The sequence below is a fragment of the Haematobia irritans genome, chromosome 4 (genome assembly GCF_050003625.1).
Source record: "Haematobia irritans isolate KBUSLIRL chromosome 4, ASM5000362v1, whole genome shotgun sequence".
Lineage (NCBI taxonomy): Eukaryota > Metazoa > Arthropoda > Insecta > Diptera > Muscidae > Haematobia > Haematobia irritans.
The window spans coordinates 108,418,209-108,439,192 of record NC_134400.1 but is presented as its reverse complement, the minus strand read 5'-3'; the positions used below and the strand labels follow the sequence as shown (position 1 = coordinate 108,439,192).

The 20,984-nt window shown below is 38.3% G+C and overlaps 1 protein-coding gene across 1 annotated transcript; it reads right to left on the bottom strand.

The window, feature by feature from the left end:
• Nucleotides 1–5,295: 5,295 nt before the first annotated feature.
• Nucleotides 5,296–10,482, bottom strand: LOC142235702 (uncharacterized). Its single transcript, XM_075306962.1, has one exon. The coding sequence runs from the start codon at nucleotides 10,480–10,482 to the stop codon at nucleotides 5,296–5,298; it is 5,187 nt and encodes a 1,728-aa protein (XP_075163077.1).
• Between the last annotated feature and the right edge of the window lie 10,502 nt (nucleotides 10,483–20,984).

The window sequence follows — 20,984 nt, the reverse complement described above, 5'->3', positions numbered from 1 at the left end:
GTGCAGAATTTCTCATTTTCCTCGGCATTAAATTTGCATGAATTCAGATTTAGTAAGTCACATCGTGCCTTAAATATTAAGCCTATTTGATTTATGTTGGAGAAATCAGTAAAGTAATATTTTCCTCTTGCACTATTTAAATATTTGTAAGCCCTGGAAATACTTTGCGATTTTCGATCAAGATAATATTGGAGAACTTCTATTTTTTTGCATCGTAAAACTTCTGCATTAAACAGCTCCCATTCATTTCTATTTGTTGCCGGCCAGGATAAACTTAGATTTTGGGTAATTGTTTTGAGATTCGAAACCCAAAATACCTCCTCCTGCAACACGAGCGTAGTTAACATTTTTGGCATACGTTGATCGTTATATTCGAACATGATTTTTTTAATGTATTCCAAGTGAAGACCTAAAGTATAAAGGTGACTGTTTTCTAGACCAGTTTCTAGCATCAAGACATAATTTGGTGTAAAGCTTGGTAATTTAAGGATTTTTTTTAAGAAATAACGCTCCAGATTGTCAACTTCTTCAAAAGAGGAAAATCCCCAAACCTGGGCTGCGTAAGACTGTATTGCCCGACAAACTGCTTGATACACATTCCATTTTTTGTGAAGACTAATTTCCTTATTGCCGACTAGGTTAGCCCACGTACTGTTTAGCGCCGTTTTCGATTGAATAGTCCTTTTTACTACATGTTTTCCAAATGACATTTTGGGGGTGATGGTAACGCCAAGATATTTGTATTCATTTGTAATTTTGATCGTTTTCCCTTTATAATGCCAGACATCCTCCCTACTCAGTCGTCCTCCATTACGGAATATCATTATTTCTGACTTTTCCATGTTAACTTGTAAATTCCACATATCGCAATAACTTTCTAGTCTTGATATCATAAACCGCATTGTAACAGGGTCTTCTGCCAGTATTACAATATCATCGGCATAGAGAAGTAGTCGAATATTTATGTCATGTACATTAATGCCACCTTGTATGTGTTCTTCGAGGTCATTGATGTACAAGGCAAAAAGGATTGGGGACAGTAAACAACCCTGTTTAACTCCAGAGTCTGATTGAAAATAGTCAGAGAGATCTTCACCAGTCCAGATTGCGTATTCCGTCGAGCTGTACATATTTTCTATGAGCTTTACGAGCTTATTCGATATTCCAATTTGATATAATTTATAAAAAAGTGATTTTCTGCAGATATTGTCAAAAGCTGCTTTGAAATCTACGAAGAAAGCATATGTTTTCTTTCGTTGTTTGAATCTCAGGTTCACGATTGATGCTAAATTGTATATGTTATCAACCGTTGAGTAACCTTTCCGAAAACCCGCTTGACATTCTGTTATAATTTTGTGGTACTCTGCCCAGTGCGATATTCTCTCATTTAAAATTCCCATCATAATTTTAGCTAAACAGTTCATGAAAGCTATACCTCTATAATTTTGTGGCTGTGAAATGTCTCCTTTCTTGTGTATAGGAAATATAATAGTTTTGTCGAATTTATTGTCCATTTCTCCAGTATTTAAGATTGTGTTGTACCGCTTTACCAGTTGTGCGTGAAAACTGGCGGTGCCATAGACTATATGCTCGTATGGTATGCGATCTTCGCCTGGTGCTTTATTCATTTTTAATTTGTTTAGAACATTTATCAATTCCGAAAGGCTTATATCGCAATCCAGTAAAGGGTCAGTCCGAAAGTTAGGTGCATAACTGATTTCTACTATTCTCCTTGTAGGGTTTAGAAGGCGTTCGAAATAATTTTTGAAGTCGGTAGATGATATGTTGGAGCTAATTTGGAATGTTTGGTTTCTTATTTCTTTCGCAACTTTCCACCACTGCTTGGAATCACACACGTTATTTATTTTCTCGAGAAGCCGATCTTGGTATTCTTTTTTGTTAGACCTACAAATCGCTTTGTAATTTTTGAAAGCGTTTATATACTCTTCTTTCGAGTCTGTTGTGTTATCCAGTTTATATTTTTTCAGTAATTCAAACATTTTATTTCTAGCGTTAAAGCATTGTAAAGTATACCATTTCTGTTTAGGTTGAAAAGGCGTTTTGTATAACTTTTGTTTCTTAGACGAGTCTGTAATAACCTTAGCAAGATCGTCCAGGGTGGCTTCCAGTCTTTCAGATAACATGTTCGACATATTCTCATTAAGTTTTATTTGATAGCTTTCTTTATCCGCATCTTTCCAATAAAGTTTTGGTAATAGTTTTAGATTATTCTCAATTCCGTGTTCAGTAGATATACTAAGTAATAATGTAATTGGCAGGTGATCTGACCAAGTTTTGTCCTCCACTCTAAATTCCGTCACAAGGTTCAATAGTTCTTGAGAGATAGCACATATATCGTTTACAGATTCACCAGTATGTCCTATAAAGGTAATTGATCCATCTTCATCTCCTCTGGTTACTCCATTTAATATCAGTAAGTTGTTATCGGTGCAGAATTCCAATAATTTTCTTCCATTACTATTTACTACTTGGTCTTTGGATTTACGGGTGTCTGATCCCGCTTTAAAGATTTCTTTGTATAATTCATTTATATATTGACTTTGCTCCGCAATTCTTGCATTTAGATCCCCAATAATTATTGGATTTGGGACCAATTTCTGTTGAAAATGTGTACTTATAACACGAAAATCATTTGCCCATGAACCAGGTCTGAGGTATAATGGAAATAAAGAAAAATGTATATTTGTTCGTGTATTGAATTCATAATAACATATGTTCTCTTTTTCTGATTTTTTAAACGTTATTCCCATTGGGGCTAGTTTATTGCTCACTCCAAAAATAGATCCCCCAATTCCTCTTCCATGACTGAAATTTCTCGTTGCAGGAATGATTTGTATTTCGAAACCAGGGAAATATTTTCGAACATTCTCAGCTTTGTTAGTTAATAGATGTGTTTCAGAAAGGTAGAATATATCGTAATTATTTATAAAGTTAAAGAATGGTGGAAAGAGATATTTATTTTCGATTCCATTGACATTAAAAGAAAGAATAGATAAAGTATAAGGAGGTTTAGAGCAGGTTTTAGTTAGTTTTTTGAGGTTATTTCCTGCTCGAGAGCTTCGAAAGTTATATTTATGGTTTTTATTTCTTCTCCGTAGAGTTTAATTAGTTCAGAGCTTGCATCAATTTTTCCACAGGTAAGTTTTCGCTCCCCATTCCAATAAAACCACGAATCTTTAATTTTGATTCTATCCTCTCTCATAATAATTTTGTGCTGCTTACTTATACCAAGTATCTTCGATTTCAAGAGAAGAGAAACTTTCCTTAATTGTTGTTTTGTTGGAACTAAATCGCGCTCAATATATATAGAACTTCCTACAAGTTTTTTGGTGCTTCGGAGCACATTTTCTACGCTTTGGTTTGATGCAAGTTCTACTATGACGCCCATTTTTCCATTTCTGTCAAAAATTTTACGTACAGACCTGACATCTGGTGACAGGTCCAATTTGTGTTTGAAAACATTTTCTACTTCTGTTTTCGGATCACGTGAAAAATTAAGTCCATGTATAAAAATTTTATTGCTTTTAATTTGCTGTTGCATCCACAGAATATCTTTCTTATGTTCGCTGCATTCCTTTTTTACTTTTTCCAGTTCCTGTTTAAGTTCTTTATTTTCTTCTCTAAGATGGTTAATTTCGAAGTTTATTGATCCGATTTCGGTTTTTAATTCCTCTATATCCTCTTTAGTAGACAACGTTTTTAATTTATCATCTAAATTCGTGTTTATTGTACTTTTGATTAAGTTGATCAGATCATGAGGTGGGATATTCATTTCGCAAGTTGAGACTGAGCTTTCCGTGTCGGGAGATATTTCTAATCTGTTGCGTTTCGATACCTGACTTAAAATTGTTTGTTGGGAGGCTGAAGGAATGTTTGGGGAATTATGGTGCATACTTTGAGGCGATAGCTTTTATATCTTGTTCGGATTGGTAAGACACAAAAAAAGAGGTGTTAAACCTCGTGCCAATATATTGACAATTATAGTACAGAACTTAGGTTCTGGTTTTAGAGTGGAACTTAGGTTCCTATGGAGGTTATAATTGGTTATGAGCTTAGGCTCTATTATAAAAAAGGGAATGCGTTAGTAGTGGTATTCAATTTCTTGTTACCCGTTCGGCTACTCCTGACACCATCAATTAAATGAAAACACTCTTTGAATTCTCGGTAACGACTTATAAATTTATTGAGAAGAATGGAGAGTGATGTGAACACTAAGACGGCGATACAGCAAGAAGAAAGATAATTCTTGGGTAGGCTAGCAGGCAACCTCGGCTCAGGGCAAAGTCCAAAATTCTCTCAAGGAGTGTTGCCACTTAATATACTTATTATACTGGTTTTAATTCATTGATGGGTGATATCTTAAACTAGGGATTTCAATTCACGCTATAATTCTTAAGGTTAATAATAAATTCAATCAATCTTACAAGTTACTTAATTCACAATAATTTTGGAAAATAAATGCTGCAGTTATAGATAAACTGCATTCATCATCCTCCCCCACCTTGGCCGAAAGGTCTAATCTGCTAGAGCACGGTTGAGATGTTGTAAAGCTTTAAGGGCGATTTCAAGCATTTTCCGTTGATGGTCTAAATTGATACGACTTGACGAAATTCTTCCTTCGGCAAGGATGTGTTGTGGTGAGCGATGGCGACGCCGACAGTCAGTCGTGCCAGTAATTTCCGGTGTCGGCTTTCGTGGAAGGAGAGATCGACGACCTGTTTTGTTTCTTCTGCCAAGTGAATCTCTTGCTACCGACCGTCTTCTGCCTACTGGAGCACTATTTTGGGCAACCCCTTCTTCGGATGTAACCCTGGAAAGGAAGTGCCTCATATCAGATGGTATACGACCGCCTTCCATCTGCTCCAAGGTAAGCTTTTCAACAGGATGGAGATGAAGGAGTGTATGGTGTTCTCCACCGCAGTCTTTGCAGGCTATCTCGGAATGACACTCGTATGATTTATGTGACCGGGCAAGGCAATTCATGCAATACCCGAGGCGCCTAGCCTCCCGTCGTCTGGCTCCAATATCCATATTAAGAAATCGTCGGCAAAACCGTAAAGCATGGAATCGGAGGCAAATGAGGCATTGATGAATTTTTGGGTTTCTAGGCGCCCTATAGAAGTAAAGGGAAACAGAGCAAAAACAAACAAAGAAAGAAAAAAAAAAAAAAGAAAGAAAAAGAAAAAAAACATTACTACGGATTCTTTTAGTAAGGTGATGGGACATTCGAGAGTTTGAGAAAACGAGATAAGAGAGCTTAATAATATGCGTCGTTTATAAGGGAGTAGAAAGGGATTCCTTTCGATCAGTGAATAGGGGACACACTCGAGTGATATCCCTTCTCATGATACCATTCGATGTCTTGATTTCAACCACTCGGACATGTCCGTCAAGCCCGGGGAACGTTTTCGTAATTCTTCCTAGCTTCCACTCGCAAGGTGGAAGCTGGTCGTCTCTTATCACAACCATCTGACCTATTGGGACATTTCTTTTAGGAGACTGCCATTTGTACCTTCGTTGCAGCTCCTTTAAATACTCATCCTTCCAACGTCTTGCGAAATGATGTTGCAAAGCCTTTAGCTTTTCCCAACGATCGGTGAATGTTAGGGTTTCAGATGGCGCTTCAGGCATAGCAATCAAAGGGGCACCTCTCAAGAAATGACCAGGTGTCAACGCATTCAGTTCTAGGGGATCATCTGTCATTGGGGACAAAGGTCGGGAATTTAACACAGCTTCGATTCGAGCCAGCAAGGTTCCGAATTCTTCGAAAGTGTATCTATAGTTTTGAGCAACCTTCTTAAAATGTGTCTTGAAGGATTTGACTCCCGCCTCCCATAACCCACCAATATGGGGAGCATTTGGGGGAATAAACTCCCAACGGAAATTCTGAAATACATGTTTACTCGAGATATCTCCGGATACTTCTCTGAGAAACTGTTGAAATTCATATTGAAGCCGTTTGTCAGCTCCTACGAAATTCGTACCGTTGTCCGACATAATCTTGTTTGGAAGACCCCTACGACTTACGAACCTTGTGAATGCGGCCATGAATGAATCCGTTGAAAGGTCGGAGCAAAGTTCCAAATGAAGGGCTTTTGTGCTAAAACATACAAATACGCACACATAGCTCTTCTGGAAAACAGCGTTTCTTACATTCGATATTTTTACAGAAAATGGGCCAGCAAAATCCAACCCAGTATAAGTGAAGGGTAGAGAAAAGGAGCTTCGTTCACGTGGCAGGGCTGCCATTAGTTGAGTCTGAATCTTGTGTTTGTAGATCGTACAAACTTTACACTCACGAATGCATTTCCTTATTGCTGACCGTAGCCTAGAAATGTAATACTCCTCCCGAAGAGATCGCATCAACAAATTGTTCTCCGCATGTAATAATAGAGCATGCGTGAATTCGATCAATAATTTCGCGTAACACGACTGAACCGGGATAATTATAGGGTGACGTTCATTGTAACTGAGATCACCGTTCGTAAGTCTTCCACTAGCCCGTATTATCCCTTTTCCATCCAGAAATGGATTTAAAGGAAAAAGGGAACTTTTCCTTGAAAGGGTTTTTGCGTTTCGCAATAGGGTGTACTCTCGTTGAAAATACGTTTGTTGCGTCAGTACAATTAATCTCTCCTTGACATACTTAAATTCCTCATGTGTGATGGACAGAGACCTGTACCTTCGAAGTTTTCGGGTAAGAGTATAAAACCGAAATACATATGCCAGTATCCTTACCGCTCTATCCCACTTGGAAAACCTGCTCAATACCTCATCCCCTTCACATGCATGAAAGGTTTCAACACGACGAACTTCGGGTGGGTTCGCCGAATCGATTGTGGGATCTGGCCAATCTTCCGGAGGACTTAGAAGCCAAGTTGGCCCATGCCACCAAAGGGAATTGTTCGCAAGTTCCTCTGGACTACACCCTCTAGACCCTAAATCTGCCGGGTTATCGGCAGAGCGCACATGTCTCCAAGGACAGTTTCCAACATTCCGAATTATTTTAGCAACACGATTCGCCACGTAAGTTTTCCAAGTTATAGGAGGTTTCCCCAACCAAGCAAGAGTGATGGATGAATCACTCCATAGGAATAGGTCGCATCCATCCAAACGTAAATTCAAAAGCACGTGCTTCGCTAACCTAGACAACAATAGCGCTCCACATAACTCAAGTCTTGGAAGGCTTATGGGATCGAGTGGGGCAACTTTCGTCTTGGATATCAATAAATGAGAATGAACGGTTTCACCACTATGAATTCTAAGATATAAAACTGCGCAGTACGCCTTCTCCGAGGCATCACAGAAACCATGTAATTGAGAAACATAAACAGGTGAAAACTTGACCCAGCGGGGAATTCGTATAAGCGAAATTTCTTCCATATTCCTCAAGAAAGTAGTCCACTTCTGTAACGTGGACGGTCTGACAACTTCATCCCATTGAGTCCCTTCCATCCATAACTGCTGTAGCAAAATCTTTGCCTGTATTATAATAGGTGAAACCCATCCTACGGGATCAAATAATCTAGAGACGGTTGAAAGGATTTGTCTCTTGGTCGCGACACCTGTTTCTGGGGGTATGTGAAACTCATATGTGAATTCGTCTCGCATAGCATTCCATTTAAAGCCTAAGGTCTTCATCTCGCTAGACTCATAAACCCTTAAAATGTCCGTATCTAATATGTTGTCCCTGGGAACAGAACTTAAAACTTGAGGACAGTTAGAGGCAATTTTCTTCAACGGAAACCCTGCTGTATTCAACATCGAAATCAGTTGTGAAATAGACTCTATGGCGGATGAAATTTCATGGCCTCCAGATAAAATATCGTCGACGTACGTCTCATTCAGTATTACTTTTGAGGCGTATGGAAATTCATTTTGAGAATCGTGCGCCAGCTGCATTAGCGTCCTTATAGCCAAATAAGGAGCACAGTTAACGCCGAAAGTCACAGTGCTGAGCGCATAATCTCTTATAGGAAATCCTGGAGATGGTCTAAATAAGATTCTTTGAAAATTGACATCATCCTTGTGAATGAGAATTTGGCGGTACATTTTCTCAATGTCCCCGCAGTAAACATATTTATAAAGTCGCCATCGGAGAACAATGGTAGTCAAATCTGACTGAAGAGCCGGGCCAATATGTAACACATCGTTAAGAGATACTCCAGAATCAGTGCGCTTAGAAGCGTTAAAAACAACCCTAACTTTCGTGCTGCGGCTCTCGGGTCTAATAACAGCATGGTGGGGCAGATAACATGAGAGATATGAGCCGTCCGAGTACCTCTCTTGGGATGTCACGCTCGACATGTGACTCAGGGTCAAATATTCATGTAGCACATCCTTGTAGGCATCTGCTACTTCTGGATTTCTCGCAGTACATTTCTCCATCCGTAGATACTGACTTAATGCCTGAGATCTGGATGAGCCTAATGGGGAATGAGATTGGTAACCTTCTTTAAAAGGCAGCCGAACCACATATCGTCCCTCCGCATTCCGAAAAGTGGTTTTCCTATAGAGAGTCTCACAGTAATCATTCTCAGGGGTAGCCAAATGTTCGGTGGGGATCTCCTCCTGCTCCCAAAATTGCCTCAACTGTTGACTAAGTACGTCATTGGAGACCTCCGTAGTCTGAATCGAGAAAGACGAAACTGAACGCACCACCGGGCCACTTATCACCCAGCCAAATATAGTAGATTGCGCCATTAAGGACCCATACACTTTCCTAACACCTTGCAACAACAAATGGGGAATTATATTACTTCCCAGGAGTAAATCAACGTGTCCAGGGGAATAAAAATTTGGGTCGGCCAACTCCAAGTCATCCATTTCTGCCGGAGTGCATGGTCTCGGTATGAAAAAATCCGGTAAAAGACGGGTTATCTTCGGAACCACTATAGCCTTTACCTCCACATCCTTATCGTAAGAATCTGAGTACAGAGAGAAACTACATATCGAATTCGAGTTGGCCACCACCTGACCGCCCAGGCCTCTTATCTGAAACCTTTTCGATTCAGTAGGCAACATTAACCTTTGTTGTAAATTCCTGGAGATAAATGACTTTTCGGACCCTTGGTCAAGAAAAGCCCTCGCCTTAAATGAATCACCCTTATGCCTTATTACGACAACTGCGGTGGGTAGAAGGGTACTTTCGCAGTCCTCATTTCCTTGCGAAGAAAAATGGGATGAGGTCTGCAATACGTGAGAGGGTTCTACTTGATCCGAGGTAGATGGCATCTCCCTGAATGCCCCTTGGCTCTCAGTGGAATTTTGGGAACTGATATTGGATTGGTACCTAAAATTTTGGCTCCCTGTATTGTCCTTCGATTTCGTTCTCGGAAAGTGCAACAATGTATGGTGATTCCTCCTGCATATAGTGCAACCAAATTTACCTTTACAGACCTTTCTTACATGCGTGTCCGAGAGACAGTTAAGGCACATTTGATTATCCGAAACGAACTGAGAACGATCAGCTGGAGAAAGGGCTTTGAATTGCTTACAATCCCTCAACGCATGATTTTGAGTGCAAAGTTTGCATACCACCTCAGGGACACTTTCAGTAACAAAGCTATTGATCTCTGGTGATTTCCTACTCCCTAATCTAGTACCGTGAATACTGTCCAATCTTTCCACCACTTCATATCTATCGGACAAGAATCTATCCATTTCAGCCCATTTTGGCAAATCCTTGTGAGACTTTAATGATTGCTCCCAAAGCGATAAAGTTTCATGAGGTAATCTCGTAGAACACAAATACACTATTATAGGATCCCAGTCGGAAGTTGGTATATTCTGGGCCTTCAGTGCCGCTAGACAATCGTTTATCGTCGTCTGAATTTTCTGCAACGACTCACTGCTTTCCACTGTGACATTTTTCATATTCAATAGTATCCTTAACTGATTGTCAACCAAAATCCTTTTGTTCTCATATCTAGTTCTCAGCGCCTCCCAAGCTAAGGCAAAGTTGTCCCCGCACAAAGTGTATTTCCGAACTATTACGGCTGCTTGGCCTTTCACCTTTAAACGTAGATGGTAGAGTTTTTGCACCGGCGACAACTTCGGATGATTAATATACACTGCCGTGAACATATCGCGGAATGAAGGCCATTCTTCATATCCGCCTTGGAAATTCTCAGTGTCACAGGGAGGGACTTTAATACAACTGAAACTCGAATCCGAATTCTCCAGGGCCGACAGTAGCTTCGACGAATCAGATGGTGCAACGAGAGTCTTTTGCAAGTCCAAAATCTTTGACAAAAGTCGGTGATAACTGCACACACACGTCCCATATTTTTCAAGAGCTGATTCTTTAAAGTTCTTTTCAATTTCCCCATCGGGTATCAAAAAAACCTTCCTATAGCACTCTTGAACTGTGGACCACCTTTCCTTTAAATCTTGCTTCAAGACCTCCAGATATGAGTCAGTATAATCAGCAGGGATATCCTCAAATCTGGAACAAAACATAACCAAGTGGTCCGATTGAAAAATAAACTCCCTTTTGATTTCCTCCATGGTATACAGAAGGGAGCCACCGTGGTGCAATGGTTAGCATGCCCGCCTTGCATACACAAGGTCGTGGGTTCGATTCCTGCTACGACCGAACACCAAAAAGTTTTTCAGCGGTGGATTATCCCACCTCAGTAATGCTGGTGACATTTCTGAGGGTTTCAAAGCTTCTCTAAGTGGTTTCACTAGAATGTGGAACGCCGTTCGGACTCGGCTATAAAAAGGAGGTCCCTTGTCATTGAGTTTAACATGGAATCGGGCAGCACTCAGTGATAAGAGAGAAGTTCACCACTGTGGTATCACAATGGACTGAATAGTCTAAGTGAGCCTGATACATCGGGCTGCCACATAACCTAACCTAACCTATGGTATACAGAACCAATACCAGACGAAATATAATTTGTCGAATTTCCCAGGAGGGAATTTACAAACCAAACCACGAAACCTGGATGAACTGTTCCCTGCACCCGCTTGCTACAAAGAAGCACTCTGTGTGTCCAGCAATTTCCTCCCAAGTCTAGCACAGCGAGAGCGTGATCCTTGAGAGTTTAGCCCTCTATAGATTATATAACAATAGTCGTCACGACGGTGGTATCGGAAAATTTAATCCAAAAAGCTCTAATCACACAGTAAACAAAGAGACAATGACGCGTATAAACGAGTGACGAGAGCTATTGTGAAGAGAGTCTGTGGTACATATGAAACGAAACTTATTCGAGGCAATGTCGGGAGTCAAATATTGTGCAGCTTCCAATAAGGGGTTTCTTCTTTCGAATAAGAGGGTTTTTGATTGATGATATTTGCCAACTAAGATATTGTGCAGGTTCCACCTGACACTGCGCTGGTGTATTTCCCGAGTTTTAATGTCTCCGTACTTTGTATAATGCGACCTTATTGTCAGTATCTCACCGATGACTCTTAAAGTCTCCGTGTCTTCATTAAATCAGTTTACAACTACAACTGGTCTGCGCTCCATAATTTTGTCTTTCACATCTAAACGTCGAGACACATACACATGGTGGCGCGCCTTTAACCTCAATTGGAGCATGTACTATGTGACCAACTCACAGCGTAGATATGTCTCCACAGCCCCTAAGGAAGCAATGGATTTCGAGACGTCGGACAAACAGTGATGCTTTGTAGGCTATTAAATTTTCCAGATTTCTACTTCGCACAGCCAACAGTATCAATTTTCCGCTTTTGTCTTTTCTTTTTGGTAACTTATTTTTCAAAATGGCTTCTCTTCGTCTCTTTTGGTTTAAGGTTTGTTGCTATAAGCTTGAAATAATTTTTGTATTTTGACAACATACATGAACAATTCACAATAATCGTATCAGATGTTGCCAGAAAGTTTTTATTAGTTATTTTACTTGACTATTGCAAAAATTCAGTCAAATAACTCAAAACAATGGGCTGTATTTATTGCACAGCGGTAAACTAAGTTTTTTCGAAGGACCATGTTAAACCTCGTGCCAATATATTGACAATTATAGTACAGAACTTAGGTTCTGGTTTTAGAGTGGAACTTAGGTTCCTATGGAGGTTATAATTGGTTATGAGCTTAGGCTCTATTATAAAAAAGGGAATGCGTTAGTAGTGGTATTCAATTTCTTGTTACCCGTTCGGCTACTCCTGACACCATCAATTAAATGAAAACACTCTTTGAATTCTCGGTAACGACTTATAAATTTATTGAGAAGAATGGAGAGTGATGTGAACACTAAGACGGCGATACAGCAAGAAGAAAGATAATTCTTGGGTAGGCTAGCAGGCAACCTCGGCTCAGGGCAAAGTCCAAAATTCTCTCAAGGAGTGTTGCCACTTAATATACTTATTATACTGGTTTTAATTCATTGATGGGTGATATCTTAAACTAGGGATTTCAATTCACGCTATAATTCTTAAGGTTAATAATAAATTCAATCAATCTTACAAGTTACTTAATTCACAATAATTTTGGAAAATAAATGCTGCAGTTATAGATAAACTGCATTCATCAAGAGGATTGGCAATTCCCAATTAATTTTATCGATATATATCTGTGCTGTTGATCGTTTTTTTATCAGCTCTATGTTTGAAGAAACAGGCCAGCTGATAGTATTGTTTTGTTTTTTGATGTGGTGGTGCAAGTATTTTATTTCCAGTGATTACAAATAAGAAAATTCGTGTTTCTTCAAGAAAAATATATAATTTACTGACTTGCCAGAGTCGATCTCGGGCGAATCTCCATTGACACCAGCAACATAACATTTAGGCTTAAGCCAGATGTGAATTTTTCTTGTGATATTGGCTTCTTTCCCAAAAAAATGTTCGTTCTTTATGGAGCAAATACAAAGTACGTGTATCCCTTTTGTTGACAATGCTATCGGCATGGTTTCGACAAACAAAGGTACAAATTCCCCATCCAAAACATAACAGTTAGCTCTTGAAACATGTTTAAGGTGATCATATTTCTCCTCTGGGTGTGGCTTCTAACTATCATGCATCCCTATGGGTCCCTATCACAGTTAGTAAATATTCTACCAAAAATGAATTCTTGGTATTTTGGTATATTTTGCAAAATATTCCCCTTCAATGAAGATCTAAAACTATTTTTAGAGCCTAGTGTTCATTAAGATTGCTTGCATGCACAAGTATATACGGTCGTAAGTTCTGCCGCGCCGAATCTTATGTACCCTCTACCATGGATTGCATAGAAACTTGTACTAAAGATGATAGCATCCACAATCGAATTACTTGGGTTGCGGTAACACATGCCGATGATAGTAAGGTATCTTAATACTTCTTAACACCATCTTCTCAATTGTAAGTAAGTCCATTAAACAAAAAAACAAGGCCGATTAAATACGTATATAATATAATTCTATAGAAATAAAATTTTGACAAAATTTTTCCCTCCACCCTTTGGTGGAGGGTATAAAAACGCTTCTGTAACATCATAACACATTCTGCTTCAAGTATAAATATTTTCAGGATTGGCCCAAACAAAATATTGTTTGTATGGTTCAAACATATTATGTTTCACCTTAGGCATACACTGGCAGAAAATGAAATTTTCTTCGTGTGTATATATTCTTAAGGTGCCAATTGGTAAGTTCCATTTTTATACCCTCCACCATAGGATTGGGGGGTATATTAACTTTGTCATTCCGTTTGTAACACATCGAAATATTGCTCTAAGAACCCATAGGTTAGGTTAGGTTAAAGTGGCAGCCCGATTAAGATTATGGCTCACTTAGACTATTCAGTCCATTATGATACCACCTTAACTAAAAGTACCTATTACATATGGGCACTTCTAGTTTTAACCGCTGAACCTTCTTGATTATTTTTCTTTGTTGAACCAACCAGATTGTTCCAAAAACATTAGCAGACTTCTTAGGTTAACGTTTTCCAGATCCGCCAGTAATATGAAGCTATATGCTCCTAAAAGTAGCTTGCGCTTTACACAAAATGCAGGACACTCACACAAGAGGTGTTTAAATAATTGATTCCTTTTGCTCCGCATCATGACGGCTCATACAATAGTCATTATACTTCGCGCCTATAGTTTTTGCAAAATCGCCTATCAGGCAGCGTTATAGCAGATATCAGGAGCGATATCTGACGTCTCGAGAACACTAGCATATCTAGAGTGCGGTTTAAGTTTAAATGGGGCCATATTTGCTTGGTGTCGTTACAGCCCTTGCAATTCTCCCATCGAACATTTGTCATCATAACAGCCTTCTCACGCAGCATGAGCTTGCAGGTAGCCAGGGGCATACCAACAGATTCTAGTTCCCCTGGAATATGTAAGGTAGTCCCTAGCCTTGCCAACTCATCCGCTTCGCAGTTCCCCGGTATGTTCCTATGGCCAGGCACCCATATTAGGTGAATATTGTACTGCTCAGCCATCTCGTTGAGAGATTTGCGGCAGTCTATGGCCGTTTTCGAGATAAGGAACACAGAGTCCAAGGATTTTATTGCAGGTTGACTGTCTGAGTATATATTAATGCCAATATTTGTTGGAACATTACTTCTCAGCCTGAAAAACACTACAGTGATTAGGTAATCTTTTCGCTATTCGAATTTCCAGATCTTTAGAATATACTCCGAACCCCACTTGTCCATTCAATTTGGAGCCATCAGTATAGAAATCTATATATCTTTTATTCCCCGGGTACTGTGTACACCACGCCTCACTGTTGGGAATTAGAGTTTCAAACTTTTTGTCGAAAAGTGGTTTTGCCAGGGTGTAATCCACTACGTTAGGCACATCGGGCATTACTTTGAGGACCGAACTATGACCTACATTTTTTCGACCACAGCAATAGCTCGCGCAACCGCACAGCCGTTGTTGCAGCTGACTGTTTGGCCAAAATGTCTAAAGGCAATAGATGTAGCATGACATTAAGGGAGTCTTACTAAATGCGCCTGAGATACATAAGCTCGCCATACGCTGAACTTTATCTAAACAAGTCGGTTTCTGAAGTGCCGGCCACCAGACTACAACACCATATAGCATTAAAGGTCTAACTACTGCCGTGTATAGCCAATGCACAATTTTTAGTTTTAGTCCCCACTTTTTCCCTATTGCCTTTTTGCACGAGTACAAAGCTACCGTGGCTTTTCTCGCCCTCTCTTCAATATTAAGCCTAAAATTCAGCTTCCTGTCCAAAATAACGCCAAGGTATTTTGCACACTCACCAAAGGGAATTTCAGTACCCCCTAAGGAAATGGGCCTAACCGTGGGAGTTTTGCGATCTTTGCAGTACATGACTAGTTTTGTCTTTGCTGGATTTACCCCAAGACCATTATCTTTCGGCCATTTCTCAGTCATCCGTAGAGCTCTCTGTATAATATCTTTGATTGTGGATGGGAATTTTCCCCTGACTGCTAGCGCCACATCATCTGCGTATGCCACCACTTTTATCCTTTCTTTTTCTAGGGAAACCAGAAGGTTGTTTATAGCAACATTCCAAAGAAGAGGTGATAGAACTCGTCCTTGGGGAGTGCCTCTGTTCACATACCTTTGTATGTTTGCTTGCCCTAGTGTGGCTGAAATACGTCTCTTTGTTAGAAGTTCGTCTAACAGCCTAAGTATACCTGGATCAACATTCAAAGTTGTCAGTCCATTTAATATCGAGCTCGGATAGACATTATTGAACGCCCCTTCGATGTCTAGAAACGCCACGATTGTGTATTCTTTGACAGATAGTGAGCTTTCAATAAAGCTGACTAGTTCATGCAATGCGGTCTCAGTAGACCTGCCCTTCGAGTATGCATGCTGTCGTTTCGAGAGCAAACTTGAATCCACGCTAGTTCTAAGATACATGTCTATCATCCTCTAATATATTAACATATATGTCGCAAACGTGTTATGCTAGATTATGAACATTTTATGCATGCACTTAAAATATTGATTTCCAAACATATAATATTTACACCGAAACATATAAAAACCAGTCTTTTTCTTCCGAGTGCCCGTCATGTTGACGTGGTCAAATGGACAACATCTATTAAATCTTTGACCTCATATATACGTGTCGATTCATGGCTTTCACGAGCGGATGAATTTGAACTGTCAACGTCGTTCACATTGTTTTTTTTTTTTGTGATTACACTGCTTCTTTGTGTCTCACTTGCACGTTTCCATAAGAAGAATCCGATAATGAAACAGAAAATCACACAATCGATGACTTACTTGAAAACGACTATAGTGCGGGATACCGTTATTCAAATTTAAAAGACTAAACGTAAAAATTCTCTGGATATTTTATGAGATTGCTTTATACGCTCATATATGGGGTTTTTAGCCATTAGATATGCGAGAGTTCACACTCACACACACCACCTACCACCCACTCACGTAGAGCACATCATTATTGTAAATTTAATGAATTACTGGTTTCCCCAAGACCTGAGGAATGTCACAACATCAATGAACATATTTGCATACACATTCTCATAAAACCATGGAAGCCATTATCACCAAATTGCACACATGTGAACGTCAAAGTGTTGCGTCAATGTACGATATGGATGTATAAAATATGACTCTTGGGACCAAAGGACAAACTTATTGAGACGATAGCGGCAGAAGCATACAACTCTCCCCCTCACTCCCAATATTCTAAGGAGAGAAAAAATAGATGCGACAAACACTTAACGATTCTTCAATAAAGTTGAGTGCCTTGTGAATAGAAATTGCCCGAAAAATAACATGATTGTTATCCATCCTTATGGTGTTTGTCTAGTGTAACCCAATGCCAAAGAATGGGGTGGTCTTTGGTGTCAAGAACTTTACAATCGATATGTGTTTCCTTGCATCCCTTTCCGTTTCAAAAATATAAATTACAATATTATCAAGTATTTGTGGTTGATTGGTTATTTGGGGGCGTGGAGTTGGTGAATATGCCATTACACTGTTTTTGCTTTTATCAGTGTCATTATGAAAAATACTTTCGATACACATGTTTTTTTCAAAATATGGAGGAGGGTTAGGTTAGGTTAGGTATAGTGCACCGGAAGAATTCTATTCGTCATACACCCTTAAAAAAAATCGCTTCTGTAACATATGCTCCAAACACATTTTGCTTCAAGCTCAAACATATTATGTTTCACATTAGGCATGCACTGGAAGAAACAAATTTTAATGAAATTTTCTTTGTGAATATATATTTTTAAGGCGCCAAATGGTTACTTCCATTCTTTACTTGTAGCATACTCTGTAGGTCTCTCTTTCAAAACACATATATGTTTATAGGCTATTTCTAAATATATGTTTGCATACAAGCATATTATATTTACAAACATTGTTTGTCCCAAACATAATATGTTCTAACATATATATATATATATATATATATATATATATATATATATATATATATATATATATATATATATATATATATATTATATATATATATATATATATATATATATATATATATATATATATATATATATATATATATATATATATATATATATATATATATATATATATATATATATATATATATATATATAATATATATATATATATATATATATATATGTCCCAAAATGTTAGGCTATTTTTTTTACACCCAAACATATGAATAACAGTCTTTTTCGACCGTGTATGTAAGGCTCACTTAGACTATTCAATAGAGGTGTGCTCGTGAGTGAAATTTCACTTCATTTTATTCAAAGATACCAATTTTAAGTTGATACGCATAACATGAAAAGTTTGTAGCCAAATACATAATCGTTGTATCATAGAAATTTGTCTTCTATGTTAGGCTGAAAACGCATTTGATGACATGATATATGTATGTTTATTATAATATTTTTTTATGGCCTTCCACACTACTGGGGTACAGGGTATAATAAGTTTGTGCATTTTGTATCCAACGCCCAGAATGAGCGGTCATAAAACCCATTTTATACCCACCACCATATAATGGTGACGGGGTATAATAAGTTTGTCATTCCGTTTGTAACACATCGAAATATAGATTTCCGATTATATAAAGTATATATATTCTTGATCAGGGAGAAATTCTAAGACTATATGACCAACTTCCTCTGTCTGTCCGTCTGGCTGTCTGTCTGTTGTAATCACGCTACAGTCTTCAATAATGAAGCAATCGTGCCGAAATTTTGCAAAAAACTCGTCTTTTGTCTGCAGGCAGGTCAAGTTCGAAGATGGGCTATATCGGTCAAGGTTTTGATATAGTCCCCATATAAACCGACCTCCCGATTTGGGGTCTTGGGCTTATAGAAATCGTAGTTTTTATCCAATTTGCCTGAAATTTTAAATCTAGAGGTATTTTATGGCCATAAAGAGGTGTGTCAAAAATGGTGAGTATCGGTCTATGTTTTGGTATAGCCCCCATATAGACCGATCTCCCGATTTTACTTCTTGGGCTTATAGAAACCGCAGTTTTTATTCAATTTACCTGCAATTGGAAATCTAGAGGTATTGTAGGACCAAAAATTGTGAGTATCGGTCCATATTTTGGTATAGCCCCCATATAGACCGATCTCCCGATTTTACTTCTTGGGCTTATAGAAACCGCAGTTTTTATCCAATTTACCTGAAATTGGAAATCGAGAGGTACTTTAGAACCGTAAAGAGGTGTGCCAAAAATGGTGAGCATCGGTCCATGTTTTGGTATGGTCCCCATATAAACCGACCTCCCGATTTGGGGTCTTGGGCTTATAGAAACCGTAGATTTTATCCAATTTGCCTGAAATTGAAAATCTAGAGGTACTTGAGGACCATCAAAAGGTGTGCCGAAAATGGTCCGTATCGTTCCATGTTTTGGTATAGCCCCCATATAGATCGATCTCCCGATTTTACATCTTGGGTTTATAGAATCCGAAGTTTATATACAATTTGTCTGAAATTGGAAATCTAGAGGTATTTTCGGGCCATAAAGTGGTGTGCCGAAAACGGTGAGTATCGGTCCATGTTTTGGTATAGCCCCCATATAGACCGATATCCCGATTTTACTTCTTGGGCTTCTAGAATCCGAAGTTTTTATCCAATTTGTCTGAAATTGGAAATCTAGAGGTATTTTTGGGCCATAAAGTGGTGTGCCGAAAACGGTGAGTATCGGTCCATATATTAGTATAGCGCCCATAAGAACGATCTCCCGATTTAACTCCTTGGGTTTCTAGAAACCGTAGTTTTTATCCGATTTGCCTGAAATTGTAAACATTCTCGTATTTTAGGCTCACAAAAACGTGTATCGGATTAAGTTTTTATCGGTCCTTTTGGTAATAAATATAAAAGGCGCACTGATCATGAAAATTGCTTGAAACTCAATGTCCAGATTTCCAGATTTTACTTCTCGGGTGAAAATCTACAGATTTAAGATTTCAAATCAAGACGTTATTTTATAATTTTCAAAAACTCAAACAAAAATGGTTCTTATAAATCCAGAATCTGATATAGTCCTCATAGATCAAATCTTTAAATTTATCTTCGGGAAGTGTCCTCATCTCAAGCCCTCCTGAAATTTCAAAGGAAACCCTATTATTTGGTTCATGGTGGTGAGTATTTAAGATTCGGCTCGGCCGAACTTACTGCTGTATATATTTAGTTGTTTGTAGTAACATGGCGTTTCTTTAGTCAATTTAATTTTTAATTTTAGAGAATTTGTAGAAGTGTAAAAAATGTTTCCAAATCGCTTCAGATTTAAATACATGTGTATTCCAATTTACAGTTTTATATATTTCCCAATAAATTTGATTTGAGATGGTACCAAAAATGTTGATCTAGGATGTGGTGAAGGGTATAAAATAGTCGGCCCCGCCCGTCTCTAGACTTTACTTACTTTTTTTGTGTATGTACCATGTAATCCTATTTACAGATTTGTCAATTGTTTTCTAAGAAGCAGAGAAACTTTTAAATGAACTCAAAATTTGTTTCCGAATTGTAGTTTGAAATTCACTTAACCAAGTAAAAATAAAATGAGATGACAACAATTAATGTGACATTTGCGAGGAATGCCTAAATACAAGTGTCGCTGACTTGCAAGCCATTCATTTGCTTATTCTGAAGAGGAAAGGCATAACTTTTCGGAAGGACGACAATTGCAAAGTGCCAAAAACGCCGCAAAACATCTGTGTATAAAAACTTTTTTATTCCTGCATTCGATAATGCAATGGTATTCTGAAACCGACACCCCACAAACTACTAGGAAAATTTTAGCATAAAACAAAATAATGCCAAACTTTGTGTTGTACAACATAGAAAAAAAACTTCTAATTAAAACAAGTATATATGGCCGTAAGTTCGGCCAGGCCGAAGCTTATGTACCCTCCACCATGGATTGCGTAGAAACTTCTAATGAAGCTGATGGCAAGGTATCTTAAAACTTCCTAACACCATAATATATACCACATAGTCCATACGTGGTATATATTAAACTAAACAAGTAAGGAAAGTCTAAAGTCGGGCGGAGCCGACTATATTATACCCTGCACCACTTTGTAGATCAAAATTTTCGATACCATATCACATCCGTCAAATATATTGGGGGCTATATATAAGGTTTGTCCCAAATACATACATTTAAATATCACTCGATTTAGACAGAATTTGATAGACTTTTACAAAGTCTATAGACTCAAAATTTAAGTTGGCTAATGCACTAGGGTGGAACACAATTTTAGTAAAAAATAAATATGGGACACATTTAAATCTGAAGCAATTTTAAGGAAACTTCACAAACTTTTATTTATGATTTATCGCTCGATATATATGTATTAGAAGTAGAGGAAAATTAGAGTAATTTTTACAACTTTTCGACTAAACAGAGGCGATTTTAAAAGGGAAATGTTCGTATTTTGACCATTTTTGTCGAAATCAGAAAAACATATACATGAGAGCTATACCTCAATCTGAAACGATTTCAACCAAATTTGGCACGCATAGCAATAATGTTTATTATACTCCCTGTACAAAATTTTAACTAAATCGC